Source organism: Trichosurus vulpecula, chromosome 1 (assembly GCF_011100635.1).
Source record: "Trichosurus vulpecula isolate mTriVul1 chromosome 1, mTriVul1.pri, whole genome shotgun sequence".
In the NCBI taxonomy this organism is placed as follows: domain Eukaryota; kingdom Metazoa; phylum Chordata; class Mammalia; order Diprotodontia; family Phalangeridae; genus Trichosurus; species Trichosurus vulpecula.
In genome coordinates this window covers 457,161,868-457,174,190 of record NC_050573.1, presented here as the reverse complement: position 1 = coordinate 457,174,190, position 12,323 = coordinate 457,161,868, and the positions used below count along the sequence as shown (strand labels likewise).

General features: G+C 37.3%; 1 protein-coding gene across 1 annotated transcript in view; it reads right to left on the bottom strand.

The window, feature by feature from the left end:
- RASA1 (RAS p21 protein activator 1) overlaps positions 1-12,323 on the bottom strand; it is a 125,381-nt gene that overhangs the window by 51,028 nt on the left and 62,030 nt on the right. The window contains exons 8-9 of the mRNA XM_036736510.1: positions 11,603-11,753; positions 8,035-8,113 (exon numbers count right to left, since the gene is read on the bottom strand). Of these exons, the coding sequence (XP_036592405.1) occupies positions 8,035-8,113; positions 11,603-11,753 (230 nt within the window). The remainder of the gene's footprint in view (positions 1-8,034; positions 8,114-11,602; positions 11,754-12,323) is intronic.

Below are 12,323 nucleotides of genomic sequence, written 5' to 3'. Positions count from 1 at the left end.
TAAGTGAATTTATCCACAGCATTCAAAACTTCTCCATCTGCTGTAACTGATGGTTCCACATATGGATGACGTGGTGGCGGCGGCTGATGAAGCACCTGTATTTTCTCCATGTTAACTGTTTGACCAAAATTAACACAAGCAGTAGAGAACTGATCCATACTTTGCTGCATCTCAGCTTTAGAAGCTACACAATCAATCTGCAAACAGAAAAATCACTCACCAGTACTCCCTCCACTTTAGTTTTGGCTCACAGCCTTTATAAATTGAAAAATTTACCATCAGTGTGGTAGCTGACCTTGATGCCGTGTTCATCCTCCTTGAGAGCATTTGACAATATGGCTGAAAACATCATGCTAAAAAGCATGGGAGTAAGCACACAGCCTTGTTTCACTACACTGGTGACTGGGAAGGCAGGAAAGCATTGTCCATTATATAGAACCTGGGCAAGCAGGCCATCATGAAACTGACACACAATGTTGATAAACTTCTCCAGGTACAAAAATTTTGACAATTTTTTAGAAGCCCTCAAGACTAACAGGATCAAAGGCCTTGGTCAGATCTACAAACGTTGCTCTGCTCTACAAATCTCTGTTCTGTTCCTGGCATTTCTGCTGGAGGTGATGAGCAGCAAACACCATATCGACTGTTCTTGGCCCTTTTTGAAGCCACAATGGCTCTCAGGTAGATGACCATCTTCCAGGTGAAGGATCAGCCTATTAAGGAGGACTCTGGCAAGAATCTTGCCAGCAATGACTAAGACAGAGACCCCCCCTGTGATTGTCACAGGACAATCTATTTCCTTCACCTTTACAGAGATGGATGGTGGAGGCATCCTTGAATTTCTGTGGGATAACCTCCTCTTGCCATGACCTGGAAAATTTCAGTCAGCTTTTGTATGAGCAATGGACCCCATACCTTGTGAATCTCAGCGGCAATAGAATCAGCACCAGGTGCTTTGCCACACAGAAGGGGCCTAATGGCATTCAAAAACCTCTTCTTCAGTTGGAACTTCAGCTAGGGAGGGACTGACTTCAACCTGAGGTTAACAGTCAATGGTCTCAGCATTGATTGATGATGGTCTGTTGAGAACACTATGGAAGTGTTTAGCCCAACTCTCTATGATCATATCTTTATCACTTATCAATGTGGCTCCATGAGCACTGAGTAGCTGAGATGCACCATAGGTCTTTGGCCCATAAATAGCCTTCAGGACATCATAAAAGCACTTTGGATTGTTACTATAAGCATAAAACTGAATTTCATCTCCTTTCTTATTGAGCCAAGAATCCTGCATCTCTCTAAGCTTTGCTTGTACTTTACTTTTGATGGCATTAAATGCTGCCTTCTTAGAGATGGATGAACTATCCTGCTGGTAAACCCTGTGGAGTTCTCGTTTTTCATTTAGCAGCTTCTGAATTTCCCCATCATTTTCATCAGACCGTTCTTGGTGTTTTCAAGTGTTCTGACCCAGATGAGCAAATGCAGTGCTATACATCAAATCTCTGAAAGCTACCCGCTCCTCTTCTGCTGCACTGTTACCAACTGTGTGTTGGCTCAACTTTTCCTCCAAGTTAGCAACAAATTGTTCCTGTTCAGAGAAGAGCTCTAATTTGTTGACACTAATTCTTCTGCTAGTCATTTTGCCTTGGGGGAGCCCCTTTTATTGAATGTGAATATTTAGCTTGGAAAAGTCTAGGATCAGTCCAGCACTCTGCACCACACACTGCCTTCATCACTCTCACATCCTCTCTCTTCTCCTTACAATCACATAGTCTATTAAATGCCAATGTTTGCTGCAAGGGTGCAACCATGAAGTTTTATAGTGTTTACGTAAACAAAAGACAGTGTTGGTGATGAGAAGGTCATGAGATGCACAAGTCTTCAGTAGAAGTGACCGCTGCTGTTGCCGTTTTCAACTCCATTCCTCCCTAGGACTTCCCGCCAAGTCTAGTAGTCTGAGCCTACTCTCCAGGATCATAAGCTTGTCCTCATTTGGCACACTGACAATAAGGGTCTCCAGGTCTTCATAAAATTTTTCTTTCACCTCATCTGGTTTTGTCACGGTGGAAGAATAGGCACTGATGGTGGTGGTGTGATATTTTCCTGCAAGTGGCAACCACATTGTCACGAGCCTGTTGTTCACTCCTTTGGCAGGCATACAAGCTTGTTGACTAGATCAGTTTTGATATCAAAATTTACACCAGTTTCACAGTACTCCTCTTCACTGCAGCCACTCCAGAAAAAGTGCATCCAGCTCTAACTTCAGTAAGCTGGCATTCATTTGCCAGCCTTGTTTCACTCAGGGCTGCTATTTGGATGTGATGTCTGCTGAGTTCTCTTGCAACAAGAGCTGTTCATCTTTCAGGTCTATCAGTATGCGCACATTTCACGTGCCTATGGTGAGTGGAATCAACTTTGTAGACATTTTTGTACGTTTTTTTGTGTTTCAACCTCGGAATAGGATTCCCCACCTGCCACGGTAATCAGGCCAAGGTTGAGTAATCAGACAATTTTTAGGGCACCTTTTCTAGTCCATTCTTCACACCAGGAGGTGAGCAGTGCGATCCTTAAAAGGCTGCTCAGATACCCAGGGGGCTGCTGAATCCCACTGCTGCTTCCAGTGAGAAATGACCCTATGGCCTGGGCTGCCTGTGTGCAGGATTGTGACTATAGCTCCCAGTGTATCTGCACCTGCTGCTTTGTCACCTGCCTTTCACCACAGGACTTTGAGATAGGTGTAATAGTAAAATGGTATGGGTGATGTCTTTTGATTTGTGCATAGACTGGATCTGTGCATAAACTGAATTTAAGTGAGGCAGTTGCATGAAGTCATCAGCCTCATTCTTTCCACTAGTCATCACAGTTCAGTGGCAGGACAGAATCAAGACAGCTAGTGATGGCTCAAGATGCAGTGGCTGATCTTGGTGTCTTTAATGTCTAACCAAGCTCTAAGCATCTGAGAGTGCCTGCTTCAGCTGCCTTCATGGCTGTTGGAACAAATTGTTCTCATCCACCCATCCCACCAGGGGAAGTCTTGACATGCTTAGGGTGGACACCCCCCTAACTCACCAATGGGTTTGAGACTCCTTGGTTACCCTCGACCTAGTTTAGTCCATCTGCTGAAATGGTTTCCCAGGGTGTGACTAGTGCGCATGCTACAGCTTCTTGGAGCCACAGGTGAGAGTTGGGTAGAACAGGTGGGCACCAAAGGTGGAAAGCTGCACTGAAACTGGCTTGGCAGCCATCAACATACAAAAATGTCTACAAAGTTGATTCCACTCACCATAGGCACATGGAATGTGCGCATACTGATAGACCTAGTCTTCCCTGAACACAACCTACACCCCCCCTAGTACTTAGTACCTAATTACTCTCTGGATTCTTACTATTTGACCCAGAAACATAAGATTCTAGCCATACTGCAACTGGATTTAGAATCTTTCACTCTGGAGCCCACTACTATTTAAGAAGGCATTATTAAGGCACCTCTTCACTTAACCACTAGAGAAAAGTAATAATGGGTCACTCCTTAGTGGCCAAACACAAGGCTTCTTATGTGAACCAGGACTCAGTCAAGACTAGAACACAGTATCAGTCTTCTTAAAGCCAGGTATTTCTCCAAAATCAGCAGCTCAGAAACAAATTAAACTGGAAGCCAAAGCAAAATGACGTAGAATATCTTTTGGGGATATGTCAACCCCCCTCCCCGCCCCATCTTGGGATAAGGCAAGGAAATGGTACTGAGAATGAGTTTGGTTAGCTGCCTGGGGACCCAATCACTATGTATTTACAAACACAGATAATGGACTAGATCTCAACCTCTGCCAGCTCAACACCTTTCCCCATGGTATCTGGAAAAAGAAAATACTGCTGATGTATTATTCCTGTTATTACAGGACCCTGAAGGGTGGCAGTACCAGTTGTCATAACAGCATTGCATTCCCATATTATAGCATACAACTTCCCACCTCTTATTCTCCCAATCCCTGTGATTCAATCATCTTTTAAGCCACTAAATACCTGCTATCACGCTCCTATATCTATCTTAACCCTACTCTTCCCCAGACCCTAATGCTTATGTCCCTGTAGTTACAATTCTATCCTTAACAGAATTACCTTTGCCCCCCTTTTCCTTCATTTACTGCAATCACGTTTTAACTTACAAGATACTCTAGCCCTGTTACAGTAATGGAAGCTCCTTAACTCACTTCTCCCAATCCAATGGATGGAATAGGAGGAAGAGACATCATACTCTTTGCTCAATGCCAGTTTCAGACTTTCCCCTGACAGCCATAATGCACCAACCTCTCCTTTAAGATTCACTTTATCCATCATAAGTTACCTTGTTGTCAAGTTATAGCCTCCAGGTCATTTTTACTCCTCTTTCAAGGAACAGAATATCTGATTTAGTCTTTCTCTTCACACTAACCCTTTGGGGGATGCAGGGAAGGGAAAGAGGGTAGCAGGGAATGACTGACATCTCTCTTACGAGGCTGTTACACATACATACACAGAATATAACACACATCTTCACTTTCTGTATCTACTAGTTCCTTCCTGCCTATAAATGTGCCCAGGTCTCCTCCATTAATAAAACAAAACTTTTATGTAACTTTATCAATCTCCATAATCACCCCTTTCAGACATACCCCTTGAAAAAAATCATCTAAACTCATTGTCTCCATATTCTCAATTCTATCACATCTCAACCCTTTGCAATCTGGTTTCCAACCCCACCATTCTAACAATACTGCTTTATCCAAGGTAATCAACAATATGTTAACTAGTTTTAAAAATCTTCTTCAGTCTTGATTCTACAGCTTTGGATTCTATTGACCTGAGGCCCTATGTAATCTCCCATCCATTGCCTGTTCTCTCTGTTTCCTTCTGTCTTTCTGATTGTTGCTTCTCAGTTATCTTTGCTGCACCACTATCCCCACCTCCTGCCCAGTAAGGGTCAATATCCCCTGAACTTCTGTCCCAGTCTCTTGTTTTTCTGTCCCCAAGGTCTCAATAGCCTCTATACAGAGGATTACTAAATGTATAAAACTAGCTTTATTCTTCCTTTTAAATCCTAGTAGTTCATTGCCAAATGCCTACTGAACATTTCTATGTGGATATCTCAAGAATATCACATGTTCAAAACAGAGCTCATCATCCTTCCCCATACCTCCTCCAAACTTCCCTATTTCTGTTAGAGGCACCATCATTCTTCTGGTCACACAAGGTTTGCAACCTTGAACTCATTCTTCAATCTTTTTCCTTTACTCTCCAGAACCAATCAATTGTCAAGTGCTGTTAATGCTACCTCTGTTACATATTATACATATTATGTATACATACTATCAATAATACATATTACATATTATTAAATACATATTTGATATGCATATTAACAACATCAATATGATCAATGGCAAAACAAGGAAAGGTAAAGAAGACCAAGTAGGTAGATCGATTAGAAGCACAACAATTTGGCAACAGTGGGTTTGTGCGAGGGGCAAATAGGTGAAACATGTAGGTTAGCACAAGGTAAAAAGGTAGGTAGGTAAGTACAGCGATAGAGTTGTTGAGACTAAGGAAAAGAAGTTGAGTAGAACTGTCAAGTTATCGAGACAATAACTGGCTGTAAAAGTTTTAGCTATGTGCTAAGAGTAAAGGTGAAATTTCCCACAAGTAGGTAAAAAAAAAAAAAAGATGAAAATCCAGTGATGAACATCAAGTGTTCCACGTTTGCATTTTTGCCACAGATGAGTGAATGATATCTGTGTTCAAAATGTAGGCTGATTTCCCCACAGAAGGACAAAATGAATGCATTCAAAGAAGGCCCCTCCACATGCTTAAGTTGTGAAGAATGAAGTAAACCTAAAGAAAAGAGCAGCAAAACTTCAATAGGAATAAAAGGGATCTGAGAGGAGAGATGTGATCTTTGTCAGGATGTTGAAGAGTATTATTACACGGAGAGAAAAGGAAAGGAACATGAGATCTGTACCTTAAGAGCTTCAAATCAGATCTGTAGAGCCACAGAAGTCATGGGGAGATCGTCTAGTAAATGTCAGATGAAAATTCAAAGAGTAGAGTGGCTAGTGACACCCTGCTTAGGGGGTAATGAGATGACTATGTGTTGACTTGATAACAAAATGAGAGATCTACGGTCTTCCTGAAAGGATGTATCCAAGGCTTAACAAATGCTTATTAAAATAGAAGACAACTACCTACTTACTATTAATGGTTCACATAAGCCCAAATGTGAAATAGCATATCACTAACAGATATGAAGTATTGGGCAAGAAATCTTAAGGAATAGTTCATGATGTTCCGTTGTTTTTCGGTAGGGTCTGACTCTCTGTGACTTCATTTGGGCTTTTCTTGGCAAAGATACTAGAGTAGTTTGCAATTCCCTTCTTCAGCTCATTTTTGTTGCTGATGAAACTGAGGCAAACAAGTTTAAGTGACTTGCCCAGGGTCACAAGGTAGTAAGTGTCTGAGGTCAAATTTGAACTCAGAAAGATGGGTCTTCCTGACTCTAGGCCTGGCACTCTATCCACTGCACCACCTAGCTGTCCTGTTACAAGGAAACAAGTTATATTTTCCTCACTTTTGCCTTTTGAATGTAAGGGATGCAGAAGGGAAAAATTAACTTGGAAAAACAAAAAGCTGACTAAGAAGGAAATGTCTAAGAATAAGATTTGAACTCCTGGAAAAGAGCTTTAAAAATGACAGATTCTTAGCCCAATAAAGTCTAGAAAGAATTTCCTCGGTATCTGGCAAATGTAATAATCAATAAAAATTTAAATTTACAATAAGGGGGAAGAAAAATACCCATGTATATGTTCCAAGTTAAATACCACAAAGAGTAGATAGCATTGAGAAGAATAAGCTGAATGAATATAGCTGTTGAGACACGCAAAAGTTCATGGGAGAAAAAACTCCAATGAACGACCTATCACTTAAACCCTGACTTCAAATATCCACACACACAAAGTTCAGGCAACAAACAGAAGGAACCCCAGTTTTAATTTAAGGAGGTATCACTGAGATTTGGGAGGATGAAACCCATGACTATACCATGGCTCTAGATAGAAATACTCTCTTCAAAAGAAACAAAGGGTGTACGGTAGCCTATGTTAAAAAGATACATTCATGTAAGGAAATACATATATACATGTACATGTGTACATATTCATATACATACACAGGCAAACACACAATAGAGTTACCTTTTTAATCATGCTTTGCTAAGCCACAAATATTGAAATTAGTTAACATTCCCTCAAACAAGCCAACTGATGATATAAGAAGTGAAGAGTAGTTTCAGAGTACCAAAAGACAGCAATGATGGCATTTAAACATGATACAGAGAGTTCAGAAATTCAATTCAGTTCAATAACCATTAAGAGTCTGTAAGGTGTCTGAAAAGTGTTAGTGAGTTTTAAGCTTTAATAATCCCTGGAGTCACCCAGAAAGGAGCTCAAGTCCTACCACTGCACACTAGCTATGTGATCATGGGCAAGACATTTAACTTCTCAGTGCCACAGGTAAACCTCTAGTATTTTAAGGGTCACCTGCTGTTCTGCATCAGAGGGAAGAGTTTCGTATCAAGAGGGAGGAGTTCCCCATAGCAATGAAATTACAGGTCTAGACCAGAATCCCTTCAGGAAACTTTTTAAAAGGGAAAAATGTACAGAAAATTATAAGCTAGCTGACATAAATTACGTAAACTAGCAATAAAGAATTCCCTAGGATGACAAAACTGTAAACCTCGTAAGTTATCTCTAGGAATTTATGACTACTCAAATCTCAGAAACCAAAAAGAATTTTTCAGTTTGCTTTAAAGAACTTTGCTGCTTAAGCAACCTATAATTTTCTCTTCATTCAAATTTGATTTTTTTTCTGGTTAATTTCACAGACTTAATTCTGTGAATTTCACACACACACACACACATACACACGTATGCACGCATGTATACCAGTAAAAAGACCTTAAAAAACCCTTCAAAATGCTTTTGGGCCTCTGGGGTATGAAACCCTTACCTGCATTGGGACAGGATCCTTAAGGTAGTAGCCTTCAACAATCTGTTCCTTCCGATAATGTTCAATGATGTCACCAATGCTAAGAACATAAAAATTATAAAACCGACAATTTGTATAATGTCCAAAAAGTGTTTAAAAATAATCTTAAATATCATATGCCAGTAATGGAGTCATATACCATGTTAGCAAAATTTCCAAAGCATACAACTTGGAAAAAACTAATGAAATGTATGCTCATGATGATACTGGATTTAAAACTCTTCATCAAGTTATTATCTAAATCAAGATTCTGTTGGTCAATAATAATACCACCAAATTTTGAAATAAATAAGTTGACATTGGCTGAGATCATAAAACTATGGATGGAAGACTAAAAGCATTCAATTTTTATTAAAATTCTTCTATAAGACTGGAATAAAAGAACTGATGGATGCACTCCACTTACTTAGCAATCAATAAGGTTAGCAATCAGTAAGTTATGTTAAATGAATTATTCTCATCACCAAAACTCCTCTATGTCGCTTCCCTAATTACCAGATGCATTTAGGCTATAATTGCATTCTGAAAGATCTATGTCTAAGTGGTGAAAATAAAACCAAAGAAAAATTAGAAATTTCTTTCACAAATATCACTACTATACTCTCAGTAGAGTAATATATATATATATGTGTGTGTATGTATCATACAATTTTATTTAAAGCACTACTACAAATAATTTAATATTTCAAGAAAAACACGAATAAAAACTGAAATTAAAGGATAGCAATACATAAAATAAAGTTTGTAATTTATTTCCAACACTTAGTTTCTACATATGATAAATATGATATATATCAAAGTAAGCTAGGTTTCTCCACAATGTAATAATTGACATTTATATGTTGTGTTTAAGGTTTACAAAGTACTTTTTTTCACAACAATTTGGTGCCTTAGCTATACACTATTGTCCCTATTTTACAAATTAAGAAACTGAAGGTCAGAACCTGGATTTTCTAAGTCCAGTGCTTTTTTCATTACTCTATGCTGTCTTAAGAGTGATCTGAAATTCCATGATTTCCTTATTTCATTAAGGAGAAAAAATTCAGTGACACCTAGGAAAATATTTCTTAATACTGAAGATTTTTTTTCATTTGATTACTCTTCTACTCTTAATAAAAGAGTAATCAGAAGTTGCAAAAATTTAATTCCACTAGAAAACATAAAATGCACAAAATTAATCATCACAAAGTGAAAATGGATGACTTTGAAGAGGTCAAATGAAAAAGATGAAGAGATGAATTAAATTCTAAATGTTATTTACTACAAGAAAAAAGGCATGGTGGTAATAAATATCACAAAGAGGACATCATCTAATTAGTCTCTTCTAAATTTACAAAGAGGAAACTCTATCTGAATAGCCCCATGGGCTCTGTGTTTTGATATTTTTCTGAGGAAAAAATTCCTGAAAGTAAATTTAATTTTTAAAATGTTGATTATTCATATTTTAATATGAGTGTCTCACTGATGATCACTTAATTGTGCCAACTCAAAAATAAATTTCTATGAATCTTGGTCAGAAATCACATCTCTTTTATGGTAAAAATGTACAGTGACTTTAACTTTGGTCATTTGATAAATGTGTGACTAGTCATTCCTATTATTCCCTAAATTCAGGCTACAAAGCTATTCAGAACATCAATAATCCCATCATAAAAGGTACTAGTTAAATAAGGTGCATAATGACTTGGGGATGTAGGTACAGTTAATACCTCTCTTTACCTAAAGAGCAGCAAGGATGGTTTTGCTTTTACTTTAACAGAAAAGGTAAAGCTATAATTGTGTTAGATAAGCTTCTAAAGAATGCTTAACTTATATAGACAATACAAAACTGACAGCATAAACTTCCTAACAAATTATCTGCTTCCGCTAAAAAAAAGTTAAGAAATTATGTGTTTTCCACAAAGAAGGCGACCTACATATTTAAGTCAAATAACATTTGGATTTCTTAAAAAATAAAACAACGAAATGTTCACAATTTCTTAATAACTCATTTTAGTTTTAGAAATAAAACATTTTTATTATAATGAAGTCTGAAAAATAAAGATTAGAGATGTAGCTAAAACAACTAATTGGCATACTTTTAAAGAAATTATTTCATATTGCAGGCTTAATCAACATATGCAAATGACAAATACAGAAGAAATTTAAACCAAATTCTTTTCCCTTGCTGTTCAATAATGCCCTTCATTATCATAAAAGACTGTCTTACTACCACAACTGCTTCTGGTATTCAGAAAAAAATTCTATCTTTGTAAAGCTTTGATACTTTAAGTTATATAGAAGTTTACTGGTTCAATACACTTCCAAATAAGTCGATACTTAGATCACCTGATCTTCAAGAACATTCACACCAAAGGGAACCCTCTGTCAATCCAGTTAAGCATACACAGTAAATTTTCAACTGTTAGCTTGTTTTTCTAGACCACTAGAAAACTGGACAATGTGAAAAATTAATTTACTTTCATAAAGTACTCAGACTGGAGTTAGACTGATTTTCAGTGAGGATATCTAGAACAAGACTGCAATGTTGAAATTACTCAAAAGGAACTTATATGTGAGGTATGAAAGAGAATCCAACTGTCTACCCTCATGCCTTCTCCTTGATGTCTTAATATCACCAGGTAAATGTCTGTCCATTAGGAAAACTTGACTATTTTTTCTGATAAGCCAGATGTTAGATCTCTACTCACTCAGAGGCTAAGCTGAAAGTGAAAGAAATTCTAAATGGAATGAAATAAAATGCCTTCTGTTAAAAGAATGAAGTATGGCAAAATCTTTCAAGGACAGATTCTGTCCTCCAAAAGAATAGAACAATGTCACTCTCTAAATATCAAGTATAGTAAATTCTACTCATTCACTTATCCTAGCAAATAAAATGGAAGATGTCTTCCTTTTTTAAAAAATGCTGGTTCTTTGTTAGGCTTTTCTTGTACTAATTTTTATTTTTCTAAATCAGTCTAGTGGCTGACAGCTTCACCTTGAGTTTTTGCTCTAAGCCAAAGACTCATTGTTAGAAATTTGATTTGTAATTTCCTTGCAGTTTAGACATCCAAGCTAGAAGTCAAAACTTAAATTAGGAATCCCAAAAGGAGTTTTAATAAATCATACTTTTAACCTTTCTTTTCTTTTTTTTTTTTTGGGGGGGGGCATTTGAGGCCATTTTAACCAACTTTTCCCTAAAGAAAAAAAAATAATCTTATTGCTTTAAAAAAAAAAGAATACTATACATGCTTTACCTAAAGCTCGTTCTAATTTATCATTTCATCCTTCAAAAAAATCGTAAGATACAAGTGTAATGAAAAAGTTACCACAGATTAACCTTCAGGTTACTGCAAATTAAGTTCATCACCATCTGGGGGATTTTGAGCAATATCTGAGCATGTTATAGATGTCAATACTTAAAGGCAATGTGACTTTCAAGACTGGGAAAAGATACTTTTAAAAATCTCAAGAGCTCAAATATAAAGACAATAAAAATTTACTCCAGACTGCCAGAGGCAGATAAAAACTCAAATTTCTTATAACTCACCTGTTATAGTATCTGCCTCCCATCATAAACTGATTGTTGGGTGTTGGACATATTTTAAAACGCTGAATATTTTCACTGGTCCGAAAATAAAGTGAATAGTCACCAGGAGTATTATCAGATGGCCTCACAAGAAAACTGCAAACCTGACCTACTGTGAAAATACAATAAAGTACCAATTATTTTTATACCCTAAGTCATCCTAAAACCTTCCACAATTTGGTTGCACCTTATATATACAAGTAGTAAAATACAGACAGACAGACAGACAGACACACACACACACACGCACGCGCATGTATGTGTATGCGTGTGTGTGTGTTTTCTTTTCCTAAGAATCTTCTAAACAACTTTTTAACTGTGCTTTTCCCCTGGACATTTTCAGTCTAAGTCTCTTTCTGTGACATGCCACCTTTCTTAACTCTGTACCAAAGTACTATTGAAGTACATTAAAACACTCTGTTTCATGACCCTAGAGAATGCCAATAATTTCTATAAATGCCTCATTTACAATAAGGTAATCATTCAAAAAAAAATTCCACTGAACTTTTAAGACTAAAAAAGTCAGATTCATATTATAATTGACTCACAATTATCTCATTCTAAAGGAGACGATTCTGTCAATCAGGTTAATTAAATTTATATGCTCAATGATGAACAAAGGGATGAATGGATGAATATACAAATTCATCAAATACGTCTCAGTAAGTAGAATTTCTTAGAA